Genomic DNA, 19,872 nt, shown 5'->3' on the forward strand with positions numbered 1-19,872 from the left:
TCCAAAGCGATGTGGAACCAAGGGCGGCTCGGGATAGGCAAGGGGCGCAGCAGACCAGCTGGGGGCAGGTGTGAAGTCTTCCCTCGGGCACAGATGGAGCAGGCTTGGACGAACCCCCGGGTGTCTTTGGCCAGGCTAGGCCACCAGAAGTGTTGCAGTATGAAATGGATGGTGCAGATGATGCCAGGATGACAGGTGAGTTTGGGATTGTGGCCCCACTGAAAGAGCATGCGGAATCTGGTACGAACAGTCAGTTTGGAGGTCCGGTCTTGGGATACGGATTAGTTTTCTTAGCCTCTTTGACCACTTGTTTGACTTTCCAAATGGCCTGGAGGTGGTTGAGTACATCTGAGACAGTGCGTCAGGTTTGCTGTTGCGAGATCCAGAACGGAAGGAGAAATTGAAATTAAATCTGCTCAAAAAGAGGGCCCAGCAAGATTGTCGGTGATTAAGGTGTTTGGCGGAACGGATCTGTCCAGATAATAAACGGTAATTCATTGCCCTCCAGCCAGTACCTCCACTCTTCCAATGCCCATATCATGGCCAACAGCTCTCAGTTGCCAACATCATAGTTTCGTTCGGCGGGAGATAGAGAACGGGAAAAGAAAGCACAGGGATGAGGTTTTTGGGAAGAGGAGTCCCACTGAGAGAGAACGGCCGCACCACCGACCACAGTCACTCCTCTGACTTCTGTGTTGACCATCCACAAACATGTCTTCAAACAACAGAACATTAACAAAGCGCAAGGCCCAGACCTTGTGTCCCCATCCTGCCTCAAAGTCTGCGCGGACTAGCTCGCTCCAGTCTTCACACAGATCTTCAATAGATCTCTGGCACTCTGCGAACTACCATCCTGTTTCAAACCCTCCACCATCATTCCAGTCCCCAAGAAACCTGCAATCTCGGGTGACGAGTCTGCGTATCGACAGGAAGTGGAGCGGCTGGAGCTGTGGTGCGGCCGACATAACCTGGAGCTGAACACGCTCAAGATTGTAGAGATGATTGTGGACTTCAGGAGGCATCCTTCGCCACAGCTGCCCCTCACGCTGTCCAACTGCCTTGTGTCGACTGTCGAGACCTTCAAGTTCCTGGGAATTACAGTCTCTCAGGACTTGAAGTGGGAGTTAAACATCAACTCCATCCTCAAAAAGGCCCAGCAGTGGATGTATTTCCTGCGGATTCTGAGGAAGCACGGCCTGCCACAGGAGCTGCTGAGGCAGTTCTACACAGCAGTCATTGAAACAGACCTGTGTTCTTCCATCACAGTCTGGTTTGATACTGTGACAAAAAAGGACAAACGCCGACTGCAACAGACAATCAAAACTGCTGGAAAGATTGTCGGTACCCCCCTACCCACCATTGAGGACTTGCATGCTACCAGAACTAAGACAAGAGCATGCAAAATCCTCTTAGACCCTCCATATCCCGGTCACCAGCTCTTCCAGCTCCTTCCCTCAGGTAGGCACTACCGAACAATGCAAACTAAATAATCCATCCATCCATCCAGCCATCCATTTTCTGAGCCGCTGTTCCTCACTAGGGTTGCGGGCGTGCTGGAGCCTATCCTAGCTGTCATCGGGCAGGAGGCGGGGTACACCCTGAACTGGTTGCCATACATCGCTGACATAGATAGATGTACAATAATATAGTATTTGTAATGAATAAATAATATTTTTTTTGACATATTAAGTTTAATTGGATAATTTCCCGCAGCACCACGATTATTTAATGGCACACTAGTGTGCCACAGCACCATGGTCTGGAATCACTGGTCTGGCTTACCAAATAAGGAGTAGAGACAGTCATCCAATCAACTTTGGGTGGGATCATTCGTTTATTTTAACATGGTGCTGTAGTAGACTACATAAAATAGTCTCTATTGATTCTCCTGATCATGTAAACACCTGAAAGACCTGGATCTTTTTACTGAGATCTCATGACAAGTTCAACTTGTATAATGTGCTTTGTAGTCAATTAAAGATTCTCAGGTTACATAATGTTGCTGTGTCAGAGTTGGTTTTGTGCCAGAAGAGCTTTTCGCCTTACTAGTGGAAATCCCCTTGAGTGTAGACTCACATGGGTTTTCTGTCCAAGACTTCGATAAAACATTTTTTCATACCATGCGATTGAGATCTCTCTCCAAATAAACGGGGACTTGAATGGAGTTGCCAACAGAGACATTACAGGATGCTTGTAAATTGGAAAGATCAAGTGGGAGAAATAACATTTACTGTAAGGAGGTGTTGTGATTAGACTTTCCTTTGGGTAGATTCCAGATATAGGAGGCAAGGCAGAAAACCTCTGTTTGGCTGATAGAATGTGATCACTGAAATAACTTCATGGTAAAAATAAGGCTTGTTTCATCAGTAAAATGAAATCTAGAATTATGTATTTGATTTTCCAACATCGTGTGCGTGAATTTCTCACTTGTGCTGGATTTAATTATGAACTGAGCACTGAAACATTGATAGCAACATTTGTATTAATTGCCACATATCAATATGATACCCTATATCAAGGTTATACGCAGCAGTAACTTTCCCGTGTGAAGACACACCTTTCAGAGGGAAATGAGGGCAACATCTACAGTGCCGTTTACAGAAGTCCCAGCATTGAAGTCACCTCATCTCTCTCCAAGTGTCCCTCTGCGAAGCATTCTGTTTCCCAGAGAAAACCATCAATCCTGCTTATATACAGTTTATGTACAGTAAGCAATGACTAACTGATTGAGTTTTGTACTTGTGAATTGAGAAACAGTTGACATACAGTGTTTCACAACAGAGTGACAGTTCCAATCATTCATTGCTGGACATGGTCTATTGTTTGGCTTTATTGTGAGGGATGATATAAGAGTCACCCAGGCTAATGCAAATAAAGGTATACATTTTCTGCCTCGTCACTCTTATTGACCTGCTGTCTCTATCAGAAATAGCAACATTGAAGGAGCTACAGGAATTTCTGGCAAGTACTGGGTGTTTAGTGCATGTGATAAAAATCTCTTGTCTGCAATTGTACAACAGTGGCATACTAACCTTTACTTGTGCTTCTTGGGTAAGCTTTGATCTCTGTGGCTTTGTGAACACTGAACAAACCAAATTTGTGTGCTGTGAGTTATTTGTAAAGTTTCACACGTGATGAGGTTAATGCCGTACCTGATTCAAAGGCTGCTGTGCAGATCAAGATAAGACGTTCCCTGAATTCTTTAAGCCCTGTCATATCACACAACAACAACAAACCTTTGGGGAAACAAAAATGATTAGCGTTAATTATAAGACATGTTGAGGTTAGGCGATCGCTTATATGTGTATGTGTGCATGCTTGGCCCATGTCCACTTCTTCCAACTGTGCTAAAAACAGAGAAGTTTATAGATCAGTGAACTCACACTAAAGCATAGTATATAGTAGTAATAGTAATTATTATTATTAATTAATAGTAATTAATAGTTATTATTATTATATAGTAATAATAATAATAATAATAATAATAATAATAGGCGGCATGGTGGGTGACTGGTTAGCACATCTGCCTCACAGTTCTGAGGACCGGGGTTCAAATCCACGCCCGCCTGTGTGGCGTTTGCATGTTTTCCCCGTGCCTGCGTGGGTTTTCTCCGGGCACTCCGTTTTCCTCCCACATCCCAAAAACATACATGGTAGGTTTATTGAAGAATCTAAATTGCCCATAGGTGTGAATATGAGTGCAAATGGTTGTTTGTTTATATGTGCCCTGCAATTGGCTGGCGACCAGTTCAGGGTGTCCCCCGCCTCTCGCTCGAAGTGAGGATAAGCGGTACAGAAATGAATGGATGTACGGATAATAATAATAATCCATCCATCCATACATTTTCTGAGCTGCTTCTACTCACTAGGGTTGCGGACGTGCTGGATCTGGTCTGTTGTAGGCACAGGTGGGTAGAGTTACATTTACTTAGTTACATTTACTCAAGTAACTTTTTCCATAAACTGTACTTGTCAGAGTACTTTAAATGCACCATACTTTTTACTTTTACTTAAGTATTTATGTGAAGAAGGGTCAGTATTTTTACTCCGTTACAATGATCGACATGCCGTTCGCTACTTTTATTTGTTCATTCTTGCGTGTGCGCGTCTATTTTTAGACTCCATCTTCGACTTCTGCATAGGGTGCCCTGTTGCACCAATCAAACGGATCACCAATGTCATTTGACTCCAATTCACCAATCAGACGACACAAGGCAGTCACATGACCGCGCACACAGCCTTCGCCAGCCAATCAAAATGACTAATTTTGGGGGGCGGGGGGAAACAGCCGCGCGACTGTTTATTTTACACACTCTACAAAATAACAGCTTTATCATGCAGCTCTTCAATTGTGACTGCCCAAACTTGGATATTTCAGCCTACTTCAAACTTGAGAAAACACCTTGTTGCAGATGTTTCTATTGTTGTTTTGGCAGTGGATATGGCAACATTAGCCGTATCCCTATGGTGTCGCACACGCACACGCAATCACAAAGTCTGGTCAGCAAAAAGCTTCGTCATGAAGTCATTGCAGCGAATAAATCAAATAATGTTTCTGTAGCGCCCAATGTATGTGTTGTTGGCTTTGGGGCAGTTAAAAATTTAAATGGTGGCAGGTGAGTGTCGACTCCCATATATTATTATTATTTTATTTGATGTTCAGGTTCTGATTTAAGAAATACAAATCTGAAGTTACTCTGAAGACTTTACTTGAGTAGTTTATTCTGTGAGTACTTTCTTACTCTTATTCAAGTAAATATTTGGATGACTACTTTTTAGTTTTGCTTGAGTCATATTATTCTAAAGTAACAGTACTCTTACTTGGTGGTACTGATGGTAACAGGCTGATTAGTGCTCCTACCTCCTAATGTCCATGTCTACCTACTTAGTTTAGCTGGTTTTGAGGACTATATGATTCCCCCTGCACCAATCCAGTGAGCATGCAATTTTTCACCAGCTCTTTGAGATCTTAATAAGTCAGGCCTTTCGTCTCAAGACTACACAGTGTTCTAGGCGCGTGTGTGCATGTGTATGGTGCAACTGAAAAGTTGAGTGATTGATTGATTTAGTGATTGATTGATTGTGTGATCTGCACAATCAATGTGTGGACATACTTGTATCTACATTAATTTAATAGATTCTGGACAGTACATTTTACAACCTATCCCACCAACAAACAAACCCATAAACAATGATCACATCTGTTTGCACTTTGCCCTTGTTGGAGATAATCAATGCACTGTAGTTAGTATTAGTAGTAGTTAGTATTATGAATGTGTTGTTTAGGTTTCTTGAAAATGCCTTTTTTCACAATTATTATTTTATAAATAATATTATATAATAATAACAAATAATCATAAAACATAGAAAAATATAAATATAAATAAAAATAGTAATAAAACTCTTAATTTTCCCAATCCCAGCCTCTTTACTGACTGTAAAATATACAATAAAAATTTTTAGGGCAGCCTGTCTACCATGTTTGTGGAGTGTTTCCATTTTATTTATGTGCAGGAAAATTACATTCTGACCAATATTAACATGTGCTTAACTTGTGTCCAATTTCCTCCAAGATATTTCTTTCAAAATCTTTATTTTTGTATCTTTTTTCATGCGTCCGTAGGGATTCCTATGTGAACTTGTTTTGAGATTTATTTCCAAGTTATGTGGATAAAACAGAGACCAGTGTTATTTGGATCCTCTATTTTTGTAGAGCTTCACTCTTTCCTTTTTTTGTCAGGTCTAAGACTCTGACCATGACTAAGACAAATCATAATCTGATTTGACATTGTGATGCATATCTGCCAAGCTTGTAGTTATTACAATCAAGGATATAAAAGCTTACATTTATTGCCAAAATATTAGCTGACAAAATTATATCCCAATATAATGGACAGAATTATGCGAGTAAACTGCACAATGAAAAAGTCAGTCAGTCAACATTGCATGTCATCTGAGGTAATACAGTATATGTTGTACGTGTAGTATGGGTCAGTGAAACATGAATTGTATTTGATCCAAATCTGGTCTCTATGCATTCATATTGCGTCATTTGAAATTACCTATACAACATTATTTTTTCCAGTTTGACTGCGAGAAACAAATCTCATCTTTTGTGACCGTGTGTTGTTGTTGTTGGCTTGTTCTCCATATTCTAATTTTATCAGTTAATGTCACTGTATGGGTGTCTGCTTGAATGTGTTTTGCAGAATACACAAGTGGGCAAATTGGTTTTTATGGTCAACGCTACAGACCCCGACCAGGGCACTGGAGGCAGTGTGCTTTTCTCCTTCCAGCCACCTTCTCCCTTCTTCAGCATCGATGGAGCCAGAGGTACTGTTACTGTTGTCAAACCTCTGGATTTTGAGGCTACCTCAGCCTACCAGCTCACTGTCAATGCCACGGTCAGTACACACAAAACAGCCTCACCACATGCATCAACACAATTCAATGTAGTAAAACATATGTTTCTTTGGTTTTGACCAGGATCAAGATAAAACAAGACCCCTGTCTCGGCTTGCCAACCTAGCTATCACCATTACGGATGTCCAGGACATGGACCCCATTTTCACCAATCTTCCCTACAGTACCAACATAGAGGAAGATGTTCCAATGGTCAGTAAAAAAGAATTACTTTTAAATGTGTTTGGGGTTCGTGTGTATGAAAGATGGCTTAAGAAGTAACCTTTTTTTCAAAGCATGGTGTCCCATCCCTCATCACTCCTCACACAACCAAACTCAGGTCCTTCTATACAGCAATGTGGATGCCGTACAGTGTAATTACCAAGGGAGATTTACAGCGTGCCTTACGGGTGTGAGGCATCTAAACAAAGGTCACTAGGGGCTATTTTGTCTCACCATGCTGTGTGGATAGAGCTACGTTCATGATAGAGGAACTCAAAGAATGATATGAAGTTTTAAGCAGTGGGGTCTCACCCTGACCTCACTTTTGTCTTTATCACAAGTTTTTAATGGTCATCTAATATACTGGCTGTCTGTTTCACTGCATGCCATGTGTGTTTTCTCCTCTAGCTCGGGCATCTAAACTGGGTTCCCAGGTGGCTAATGGTCCAGCTATTGATGTTTGGACTGGTAGAGATTGAATTACACTCATGGGCATAATACTTCCCTTCCTAATTTCTACTCTCTCACTCTCCCCCTCTGTTTTTAGCAGTATTCACTCCAGCTCGCTCTACGTTTCTCCCCTACCTCATCCAACCCTACATTCCCAGCCACGTGTCCCTCGTCCCCTGACTGCATGCACTGTAGTAGAAATGTCAAGTGCTACATTTGCATGCATATTAACGGGCCGTGACGGAGTCGACGCCCGGTGTCTCCCCACCTCCCTGATTCATCAACTGTCATAGCGAAGGTCACAAGAGGAGGGGGAGGAATGAAGGGATGAGGGAATCTGGAGGGGGTAGAAAGATGAAGCCAATTGGTGAAATGATATTTGGAAACTGGTGAAATGACAGCAGAACTATTCAGCGCTATAGAATGAGGGAAATAAAAAAAAAAAAAAAGCTTTCATCTTCAAAATTTTTTCCAAATGTTAGGGTTCTAAGCTTTTTTTTTTTAAAAGGTTTTTTGTTAGTTTGTTAGTAGTATAGTGTATATATAGTATAGGATAATACCAGTAACGCCCATGAGAACACCAGGACACTACTGTAACAAATACATCTTTTAATGCCCTCATAAGCTATTCTATCAGGCAAGTGTCATTTCAGGCAATGTTTGCCAGTGCTAAGCCAAGGGGGTATAGTGATGGAACAAGTTTCAACTCTTGTCAAGGCTAGGACATAGGTGAAGGGATTCACCTGAGGGACTTGGGATTCCTGTCGACGGTCTTTTCTCATAGATGTGGGTCACTGGGTGCATACCCCATAAACATTCCTCCAGCCTCTCTGTTCGTTCCTTAGTGTCTGCCTCTTTTCTCTTCCCCACATGTTCAACCTGTCATCCATGGAATACTTTGAGAATGGAGGGTTGGAAAAAAAAATCGGAGGGCATGGTTATTATCTGTTAGCCGTGAATCCATGCTGCTTGGAATGACGTTTAAGCCCCTTTTATGACAAACACAATTTGGCTGTCAAATCAGCGTGTGGAAAGAGAAAAAAGGAAGTGGCTTTTGGAGGGTTAATGCACTGAATAGCTGCAATGAAAGGATGACGGTGGGGTTAGGGGATGGTCCAGTGAATGTGTGGGTGTTTGTGTGTTTGCAGGAGTGCAAACTGTATCTTTGTCACATGAATGAACATATTCAACTTTTGTGGACATCTTGATAATATTGCCCAAATGATTTCCGCATCACTTTACAGTTGTTTGTCTTGGTTGACTGCTTCATGGGAACATGGTTGCCAAAAAAAAACCCAAAACAAGATAATCTACTCGAAGCGGCATATTTTATATACATTTTCACATAATTCACTGAGGACATGTTAATTACCAGAGATATGCAAAGACATCAGATGTTGATGTTGTCACTTTCCTTTAGATTTACATTTGTTGCTTTTCTATATTTAATTAGTCATAGAAGATTTAACTGATCAGCGTTTCATCAGACTCTTATCTTTGACATCATGAAACACAAGTATAATGCTCTAATAAATTACTGAAATGTAGGCCATAATTATTAAATTGTGTATTGTCTATTATTATCTATTAATAAATGAATGATTAAAAACACAACAAAACAACAGACAGTAATTTATTACAACAAACCTTTGCCAAGAAAATATGTACTTCGTGATCAACAAAATAGTGTACAGGATAAAACTCAATCAATGACCGATTCAAAACTATTTACATTCCTGACCCTGGCAAAGATTTGGATTTCTCTAATTAACAAACAAATAAGTACAATTGTACCTCAAATAAGAATAAGTTCACTTCACATTTCAAAAAGGAGGGAACTCTTCCAGATAGGCGCGCTGACATTTAAGTTCAGGTGACTTAATTCTGAGTGTGTGCAGTAATGATCAGAGCTCGACCGCAGTAATGAGGTCCCATCTGACACAAGTACTTTCCGATGTTTGAGGTCGATATCTGTCCATCTTTGGTTTTAGACAGATTAACACTTACTGGGAAGCTCGGAATACTTTTATAGAAACCTAACCTAGGTGTCATCCACTAAACGAATATCTGACTGTTTTCATCTCTGTGAAGTGCTTAGCATCCTCTATATGCACATAATAATGGTATATGATAACAGATGCAGTTTTAAATAAAAATACTCAAATAACACTTACCAGTATACCAGATGTTTTCCTACCAGTTTTCAGTGGGGCCTTGTGTAAACCCTTAAAAGGAAACGTTGCAAAAACAAGGCTTGTTCTAGATTCTGTTCTCTTATTCTCCTCGTACTATTTCCAATCCGAAAATGTGTGTGGATGTGAGTGTGTACAGTATGTGTTGTTTTCCTTTCAGCCTTTAATCACTTGCGAATCAGTGTCTGTCAAAGAATTGTAATTGATTCTGCTGTGATTGGTCAATGACAGGAGCAGCTTTGGCAGAAATGGAGCATAAACACACCTTAGACACAATTTGCAGGATCAATGAGAGAGAGCGAGTTTATGTGTGGAGAGAGAGAGGATGGGACAGGGACTGCAACTGTGGAGTGGGGAGGGCTGCTCCATCTCTCACTGCAGCACAAGGATATTTAAGTATCACCACCATGTCTGATTGAAGCACGGAGGCTGAGAAAGCACAACGGATCAAAGACTTTCAAAAAGCGTTTACCTCTTTCTTCCTCTTTCGTTTTTTTCCCCTGTAGCTGTCATACTATGTTTCTGTCAATGAAATGAGAAATAATGGACAAATAAATCCTGATGAAATGCTCATAACTATACAATGATAAAGTCTGCAATGGTTTTCCAGTCGTGGTGAATGTTGTATTTCTTTTTATGAATTTTGAGATTTATTATAAATACATTATAAGACAATTTGATCATCTTATTCACAAGCTAATTTTTCTTTCCCTGGGAAATGAGCTATATGAGCAAGAGTATTGAAAATTAATTAATTATTTGACCTACAAATTGTGCTGTAGTTCCTCCTACAGATCAATGATTTATCTTAACAAAACATTTTCTTTACACAAAGCAGGGTCCATAAAGGTATGCTCAGTTTGATTTGGAAGAACTCTATCAAAAACTTTTGGGGTGAACTAAAGCAGAAAGTAGAGCAGATCCCTCCATCTATGGTCCCTTCTTAAGGATTCTTCTTTTATTCCCCAAATGGGGTTTTGAGTTTTTCCTTGCCCGGCCGGATGGGGGGTTTATATCTTGAATTGTTGCCGATCTTTGTCAACTGTGGGCCTGTGAAGCCCTTTGTGACTCTTTTGTGATTAATTTAAAGGCTATACAAACAAATTTGACTTAAAACAGAGATGTTTCAGCTCTAACATCAGTGTCCTTGAAACACATATTTTTCTTTCATATTTCTTGCATTTTAGTCTTTTGTCAACACCCAAACAGGTTTTTGTCCTTAAAAACCGAGCTTTTGGAAAATTCAAGTCTGTCTTTAACGTGTGTATAAATGAGAAAAACTGTTTTTTTGTTGTTGTTTTTTTTAGCTTTAATGCCTTGAAATGTGCTACATGATCACATTTATCTATTTAACAAAAGATGTCATGTCTGTGGGTGTATGCGCGTCCTGCCCCTCCCCATGTCTTGTGCTCACCTGCCACTGATTGTGCTTCCTGCTTGTCATTCCCAATTACCTCTTGTATTTAACCTTTTGTCTCATTCCGTTCCAGTTTCTTGTACCACATTGTCACATTTCAACATTCTTCCTCATGCCACTGGCTATGGTAAGCCTTGGCACTGATCTTTTTTTTTTTAACCTTGTGTTTTTGACATACAATTTTTATACTGTTGCCATCGCTGACCCAAGTACCAAACCCAAGATGAGTGAAGAACACTGTGTTTTTGGAACACTTTATCACCTTGAGTCTTGTATTTGGGTCCTACCACTCGTTGATCATGACAATAATATGATGTTTCTCCCCTATAGTGTATATACTGATTTAATTTCACTCATGACCAAAAACAAATAATCTGTGCTACCATGTCATTAATTCTATTGTGTCTGTTGCGGAACAGACTGAGCCAATCATTTTAACAGCATAAAATCATCCATCCATTTTCTGTACCGCTTATCCTCACTCGAGTCGTGGGCGTGCTGGAGCATATCCCATGGCAAGAGTCGGGGTACACCCTGAACTGGTCGCCAGCCAATCGCAGGGCACATATAAACAAACAACCATCCGCACTCACGTTCACATCTACAGGCAATTTAGAGTCTTCAATCAACCTACCATGCATGTTTTTGGGATGTGGGAGGAAACCAGAGTACCCGGAGAAAACCCACGCAGGCAGGGGGAGAACATGCAAACTCCACACAGGCGGGGCGGGGATTTGAACCCCAGTCTTCAGAATTGTGAAGCAGATGTGCTAACCAGTCAGCCACCATACCGGCCAGGATTAAAATCAATGTATGTCAAATTTGCACGACTGGGTAAATGTCATTTTTCTCAGAATAATACAATTTGATTCACAGCCTTTTGGCAAAGAGCTCTTCATATATTAATTTATAGTGTGCTGATTTTATCTAGAATTGGAGTCATCAGACTGTGCAATCAAATATAATTCATGTTTCTTCTTTATCCTTCTCATTTCATAAGGTGGACTTAAGATGCGAGATGTGTTTTCTATCGATTTAGAAATGCCTCACAACAGAAAATTGTTATTATTGCTTATTTAGGATCAAGAAAAATGTTTCATTAAATAATTGGTGTAAATTGAGTGCTCTTCGTGTCTGTATATGACAAATGCTGTATTGCAAAAATACCAATCAAAACTGAGTTCAATGCATAAGCATGTTTTGAGAGTATGTGTGTGAATTTGTCTCTGCAGGGTTACGAAGTGCGCAAGATAACTGCCATTGATCAGGATTTGGGACGACCGAGGGGGATCGGCTACACCATCATCTCAGGTCTGAGTCACACAATCAATTTGACATCCAAAGCACAGAGAGTGGAATTGATCACCTCTTATCATAATCTCACAGAAAAAATAGACAAATCTCATCAAACACAGCAGTCAATAACAGTGGGGAGCATTGCCTCAGAATGACAGAATAGGCTTGCCACTAAGCGTTTATTAATCCTAACGTTGTAAGGAAGACCGTCTTCATGTAGTGCCATTCAAGATCCAAACTGGGGTTACTGTTTTTCCCGGACAGATTTTTCCTCGAAACAAACATGGTGATTACATTGTTGTCGACTTAAACTTTTTGCTATTGGGCATGAAATGTTTGGCTAAAATCTGAAGTGTCAGTACTAAAGTCAGTCAGTGTGAAATATGTAGTTTGTAGAATTTGACAGAATTTGTTGAGAAGACATGTCAAAGCTGCAGTTTGCAATGGTGCTGATAAGGCTAGAGCAGCAATCCTGCTTACACATTCCTGAACTGAATTTTCTTCTGCCAAGGATGTGATGTTTTTGCCTGCCAGTTACTTTGTCTATCTGCCAGGAGGATATCGCATGAACTCATAAATGGATTTCCATGAAAATTGATGGACAGATCAACCTTGGGACAAGGAGGCCCATATTAGATTTTGGTGTCAATCCAGAGCAGGGATTCTCACTATTGGATTGGCCCACTATCTTCTTTTTCTAGCTTTATATAAACTGACATGAAAATAGAGAAATGAGTTCAAATCCCTTTAGTAACTTGAGCCAAAGTAAATAAACGCAAATATTAATGACTTTTGGGAGCGTAAAATCGAACAGTGTTATTCTCAGTTTGGATGATATTAGTTTTTCTGTAGCATGATCTAACAACAAATATTAGTTCAGAAGTCAGTTCACATAATTAGGTTAAGGTTTAGCTTCACATGCATAATCTGATGAGATTCATTAGTGTTACCTTATTGGCCTCCAATGAGATGTGGCAGGTATTAAATATAAAACCACTTAAGCTACTTTTTTTTTTTTTTACTTAAATCTGCGCTAATATTACTGCCATGGTTAATTTCCCCCATTTATTCCTGTAAAATGAGCGATCTCTCAGTGAGTAAAACATTGTTCTGTGTGGTGAAAACAAACACTGTGAAGGGGAGTATTACAAACATGTGTGAAGTGTAAACTCTACATGCCCTGTCAAACCAAAGCATGGCCAAGATGAAAGGACATCAGTGGTACAAGTTTTGCCAGCTGGCTAGAAAGGGGCTGGCACTACTTGATTAGCCTGGCGAACCATTTGGGTGATAGAGATCGTCATTGTTAGACCATCTGCTGGTTCACTGCTTGAGCGGACTTGCATTTGAATGAAATTCAATTCTGTGTGAAACTTGACCGTATGTGTAGTCATGGATAATTTTGATAGCGGTATATGTGTGAGAGAAGGAATGTAGTGTACTTGAATCTAATGTACTTTAATGTTTGCACGCACTTGATCCCTCCTGTTGAGTTAGGACCGAGTCCACAACCAGCCCTTTCTTTGTACAATTTATTGTAAATCCACTGCTGCAGTGGAGCACATTTTGTGTAGACAGCAACATCCCTTGTTGTTGTGTTTGTCTATATTTGTTGCAAAGTTGAAGGGACGAGTCAAGCTCCAGAGGAGAAGAACATTAAAAAGACATTAATTACGTGGTGCAACGTATTCCCAGTCATTTAAAAATAAGTTATTGCACTGCACTAACCCCCTATGGTGCTTGATAAAATCATTATAAGTTGGAAAGATAATGAAAGTGGAAGGGTGATGCAGCAGCAGCACATAAAGGTGGAAGGGCAAGGATTCCAGAGGATGAATGACGGTGACTGTCTTCTCTTAGTAGTATAACTAGAGTGTACATGAGTGCTTGTGCACTTGTGTAAAATAATGTCATACCTACTGCATCTCTCAAGGCTCTCCTATTTGAGTACATGCATGATTACTGACTTAAGGTTGACACTGAACAAAGCCTCTTGTGTTGCTTCTCACTCCAAGAGATCTGCTTGTTCCTGTGGGACTCGTCTCATTAGCTCAGTAATTAAGATAAACAGGTTCTTAATTGCAGCTGTGATGTATGTTAATTATTGTGGGGCTTAAAATGTGGATTTTCTTTGCCTCAGCCAATCAGAAGCCATATCAGGGATTTTATGTGCACAAGAGAATGCCTTACTGCAATGATGCAGTTGTTTATGATGGTGGAGAGATACTGGAAGGATGGTTCATGTTAAGATCTTAAAAGGGCGGGATTCTTATTGGACTGTTGACATACTATTCTCAGTAGTTATCAAAGTCTCTCAAATGGTCGAGAGAAATAGGCCATCTCTGAGAAAAATTTAAAATGACACAACTTAAAATGTCATCCTTCCATCCATTTACTTCATCTTATTCGAGGTCGGGTCACGGGGGCAGTAGCTTTAGCAGGGAAGTCGAGAATTCCCTCTCCCCAGCTACTTCGTCCAGCTGTTCCGGCGAGGCATTCCCATGCCAGCCGGGAGACATAGCCTCACCAGCATGTCCTGGGTCATCCCAGCAGTCTCCTCCCGGTGGGAGATGCCCAGAACACCTCACCAGGGAGCCGTCCAGGAGGCATCCTAATCAGATGCCCCAGCCACCTCATCTTCCTCCTCTCACTGTGCGGTTCTAATCTGAGCCGCTCCCGGATTACAGAGTTTCTCACCCTATCTCTAAGGCAGAGCCCAGACACCCTGCAGAGGAAACTTATTTCGGCCGCTTCTATCCGGGATCTTGTTCTTTCGGTCACGACCCAGAGCTTGTGACCATAGGTGAGGGTAGGAACATAGATCTACTGGTAAATCGAGAGTTTCGCCTTTCGGCTTAGTTCCTTCTTCACCACAATGGACCAATAAAAAGTCTGCATCACTGCAGACGCTGCACCGATGTCGAGAATCGGTGACAAAGGGCAGCCTTGGCGGAGTCCAACCCTCACCGGAAATGAATCCAACTTACTTCCACCAATGTGGACCAAACTCTGACACTGGTTGTACAGGGACGGAACAGCCCATATCAGGTACCCCATACTCCCGAAGTACCGCTCACAAGACTCCCTGAGGGACATGGTCAAACGCCTTCTCCAAGTCCACAAAACACAAGTAGACTCATTGGGTGCACTCCTATGCACCATGGAGGACCTTGCCGAGGGTGTAGAGCTGGTCCACTGTTCCACAGCTAGGACAAAAATCACACTGTTCCTTCTGAATCTGAGATTCGACTTCCTGATGGACCCTCATCTCCAGCACCCCTGAATAAACCTTACCAGGGAGGCTGAGGAGTGTGATCCCCCTGTAATTGGAACACACCCTCCGGTCCCCCTTAAAAAGGGGGACCGTGCTTCTGGATGCTGCCAATCCAGAAGCACTGTCCCCGATATCCATGCAATATTGCAGAGGCGTGTCAACCAGGACAGCCCAACAATATCTAGAGCTTTTAGGAACTTCAGGCGCATCTCCACCCCCGAGGAGCTTTTTAACCACCTCAGTGACCTCAACCCCAAAGATAGGAGAGCCTGCCTCAAAGATCCCAGACTCTGCTTCCTCATGGGAAGGTGTGTAGATGGAATTGTGGAGGTCTTCGAAGTATTCTCCCCACCGACTCACAATGTCCAGAGTCAAAATCAGCAGCGCCCCTTCCCAACTATACACAGTGTTGATGGTGCACTGCTTGCGACTCCTGAGACGCCGGATGGTGGACCAAAATTTCCTCGAAACCATCCGGAAGTCATTCTCCATGGCCTCATCGAACTCCTCCCACACCAGATTTGTTGCCGTAGCGACCACCAAAGCTGCATTCTCCTTGGCCAGTCGGTACTCTTCAGCTTTCTCAGGACTCCCACAGGCCAAAAAGGCCCGATAGAACTCCCGCTCTTCTGTTCACTAACGGGTTTGGGGGTCGTCGCCACGACAGGCAGTGACCACCTAATGGCCATAGATGCCTCAGCAATGGATGTGCGGAACATGGTCCACTCGGGCGCAATGTCCCCCGTCTCCCTTGGGACATGGGGGAAGTTTTGGCAGAGGTAGGAGTTCAAACTCCTTCTGACAGGGGATTCTGCATGACCTTCCCAGCAGACTTTCACAATACGTTTGGGCCTACCAGGTCATCATCTCTCACCATCTGAGCCAACACACCAACAGATGGTGATCAGTTGACAGCTCCGCGCCTCTCTTCACCCAAGTGTCGAAGACATGCAGCCGCAAGTCTGATGACACGACCACAAAGTCAATCATCGAACTGCAGCCAAGGGTGTCCTGGTGCCAAATGCACATATTAACACCCTGATGCTTGAACATGGTGTTCGTTATGGACAATCCGTGATGAGCACAGAAGTTCAATAAGGCGTTCCTCCAATCACGCCCTTCCAGGTCTTACTGTCATTGCCCACGTGAGTATTGAAGTCCCCCAGCAGAAGGATGGAGTCCACAGCAGAAGCGTTCTCCTGCACCCCCTCCAAGGACTCCAAAGAGGGTGGGTACTCTGAACTGCTCTTTGGTGCATAGGCACAAGCAATAGTCAGGACCCGTCCCCCCACCCGAAGGCGGAGGTAGACTACACTCTCATCCACCAGCGTGAACGGCAATGTACTGCACAGGCACCCAGCTGGAGGGCAATAAGTATACCCACACCTGCTCGGCGCCTCTCATCTTGGACAACTCCAGAGTGGAAGAGAGTCCAACCCCTCTCATTCTGTGTGTGGAGGCAAGCCTGACTGTATCTAGTCGGAAATTCTCTACCTCACACAAAAGCTCAGGCTTCTTCCCTACCAGAGAGGTGACGTTGCACATCCCTATAGCCAGCTTCTGTAGCCGGGGATCAGATTGCCATGGTCCGTGCCTTCGGCCAGTTCACAATGCACCCGACCCGTATGGCCCTCTTACAGGTAGTGAGCCCATGGGAAGTGGGACCCAAGTTACCCTTTCGGGCTGTGACCGGCCGGGCCCCATAGGTGCAGGCCCAGCCACCAGGCACTCGCCTTTGAGCCCCACCTCCAGGCCTGGATCCAGAGAGGGGCCCCGGTGACCTGCGTCCGAGCAAGGGAAAATGTCTTCCAATATTTTTCGACATCATTTTGAGCCGTGTTTTGTCTTGTCCCTCACCTAGGACCTGTTTGCCATGGGTGACCCTGCCAGGGGCATAAAGCCCCAGACAACTTAGCTTTGAGCAACACAGACAGGGATATAGGAAGGAATTAGAATACTTTATTGATGCCTGTGGGAGATTTGGTCCGGTTAGCATAAGTCACCAGGTGTACCATTCCAGCCACGCATTCTGGAACTGTATATCTGCCAAGTCTGTCTTTTTGCAATGACATTATCCTTAATGTCTTAAAAGACCTTTGCTATAGTGCTTACAATAGCTCTACAATATCTCTAGTGTGACAGTACTCATTAGGATTATTGTAACATCAACTAAATTTAGCAGGATAAAGTTTATATAATACAGACATATGTCCAGTATTTGGATTTGCCACAGACCCTTGCATTGTTAGAATATATCATCACATGCATTTCTGCATGTACAGGCAATGACATTCCTGTTGTTTCCTGCTGAAAATTCTAGCAATTAAAACTTGAGTGCTTAGCTTTTCTAAACTTCCTCGACCAAAGTCTTATGACAACACGTTAGATTATTATAAGTCTATAATACAATAATACACAATGTCAGAAATATGCATTTCACCTAGGGGTCACAATGGTTTCAAGTAAGGGCAGGTAAAATATGTTCTATGAAAATTTCAGGCAGGTTTGTTACATCACAAGCAAACTGTCATTGCGCTAAGAATTATTTTAATGAAATCACACAAAAAAAAACTGACTTTCAGTTTGAAATACTCAACATGGGATAGACAATACACTTACTCTGATAGTTAGACCATTTTGTATCATTAGGCAGTGGGGATCATTTAACGGCACACACCATAAAAAAGAAATGACCCTATAACAGGCATTTTAATAGCTACTCTCATTTATTTCTAGTCATGTTAGGACTTTATGATATGCAAGGATTTTTTTTCTCCAGTGCGAACAATTCCACAACGTCACTGATTATCCACTTCAAACAGCCCCCATAGACAAGCACGCAAGCTTGTAGACAGTCTCGCCTCGTCTCACTGACATCAACAGCCCACTGGACTGACACACCAAAGCACTGATGGCCTTATCTTGAGCCCATGGCCACTTTCTTATTTCCATACAGCCATATTGTGCATGGAATAATTAGTCCCTCCTCATATTGTACATACAGAGGAAAAGAAGTACAAAAAACTAAAACATCTACCTGTACACACGCAAGGACCTACGCGATTATGCTGTTCATGGACTTCAGCTCTGTGTTCAAAACCATCATTCCTGAACTCCTCTCCTCCAAGCTCCTCCAGCTCAGTGTCTCTCCTTCCATCTGCCAGTGGATTTACAGCTTCCTGATGGGCAACACACAGGATTTACAGCTTCCTGATGGGCAACACGCAGCAGGTGAGGCTGGGGGAAACCACCTCATCCAGACATACCATCATCAATGGGGTCCCCCAAGGATGTGTCCTGTCTCCGCTGCTCTTCTCTCTTTACACAAACGACTGCACCTCAACACATCCAGCTGTCAAACTCCTGAAATTAGCAGACGACACTACAGTCATCAACCTCATTAACAACAGTGACGAGTCTGCATATCGACAGGAAGTGCTCCTGGTGCGGCCAACACAACCAGGAGCTGAACACGCTCAAGACGAGATGTTTAAAATGCTTTCAATTGCTTGTCGACTGCATCATTTACACAATTGAAAATTGTGTAAATGAAATTGTATTAGCATTACCACATTACTGGTACCCTTTCATTCCTCAAAGACTCTCTGTATTTGTGTTTTTATATCCTAAATGTATATTTTGTCATAGTGGCTGTTTGTCATACTTCAGTGTCAATTTCATTTCAAAAAGCACCTTGGTTTGGTCATATGAGTGAAAAGGTCCCTCTGACAGTCCATCTGTCCATATTTGGCTAAGACCGCCTCCTTTCCTCTGATTGGTTGCCTCTGTGGAGAAGACCCACTTGTGAGAGCACACGTGTTTGTTATGTTTACAGCGCTGGCTCGGGAGCAGAGTTGTAGGCGGAGATCTTCGCCAGTGACTTAGATAAGCTCGGGAAATTCAAATGACCTGGTTTCAGGCCTCTCAGCGGAAAAACATCTGGAACTCAGGAATGCGTGGATGATTTTTATTCATATTTCATGTTTACTGAGGCACCATAGAGACAATAGAACATCCCAAATACTAGAAAAAGTTGGTTTGGCAAAATACGGGACCTTTAACAGACCACCACACCCAAGGCAAAATAACCAATCAGAGACAGAGTGACAGATGAGGTATCAATCATTTGCTGTGCACTAGCAAACACACTCATCGTGGGCATACCCCTGCTGCCTCATGCTGACCGGTTACCTTGGGCTTTAGGAACTTTGCTGAAACTATGGTGGAATAATAAACACATGCCCGTCCCTCGCTTGCCAACAGCTGGGCATAAGACAAGTAAACAGAAGCAAAGGAAGGAACCTCAGACAGATGAGAGGATACAGAAGCATTGCAAGTAGCAATATTTCTGCTGGACTGGTGTGTTTGCAGGGTTGGTTTCAGATATAGGGCAGCAGGCCAGGGCGGCATCCTGTGGAGGGCGGCCCTCCCCTCAGCCCCCGTTGACGGTCGGCCAGCGGTGCGCAATCAACGGTCGTCACTTAGGGCGCATAGACTTCTGACATTAAGTTTAGCAGAGGAAAAGCTCCAACAGCCCCACACCCTACCCCTGTGACAATCGTTCAAGGCGGCACAATCGACGGGCTCGCCTAGGGCGCCATTCGGTCCAGGATAGCCTC

The 19,872-nt window shown here is 42.7% G+C and overlaps 1 protein-coding gene across 7 annotated transcripts in view; it reads left to right on the forward strand.

Moving 5' to 3' along the window:
- Positions 1-19,872, forward strand: part of cdh23 (cadherin-related 23) — a 199,021-nt gene that overhangs the window by 71,221 nt on the left and 107,928 nt on the right. For all 7 annotated transcript variants that reach the window (XR_009769490.1, XR_009769491.1, XM_061690790.1 and 4 more), the window contains exons 7-9: positions 6,210-6,404; positions 6,487-6,615; positions 11,916-11,994. Coding sequence is in view for 5 of the 7 variants with exons in the window: in XM_061690790.1 (XP_061546774.1) it covers positions 6,210-6,404; positions 6,487-6,615; positions 11,916-11,994 (403 nt within the window). In the remaining 2 variants the exon portion in view is untranslated. The remainder of the gene's footprint in view (positions 1-6,209; positions 6,405-6,486; positions 6,616-11,915; positions 11,995-19,872) is intronic.

The sequence above is a fragment of the Phycodurus eques genome, chromosome 11 (genome assembly GCF_024500275.1).
Source record: "Phycodurus eques isolate BA_2022a chromosome 11, UOR_Pequ_1.1, whole genome shotgun sequence".
NCBI classification, from domain to species: Eukaryota; Metazoa; Chordata; class Actinopteri; order Syngnathiformes; family Syngnathidae; genus Phycodurus; species Phycodurus eques.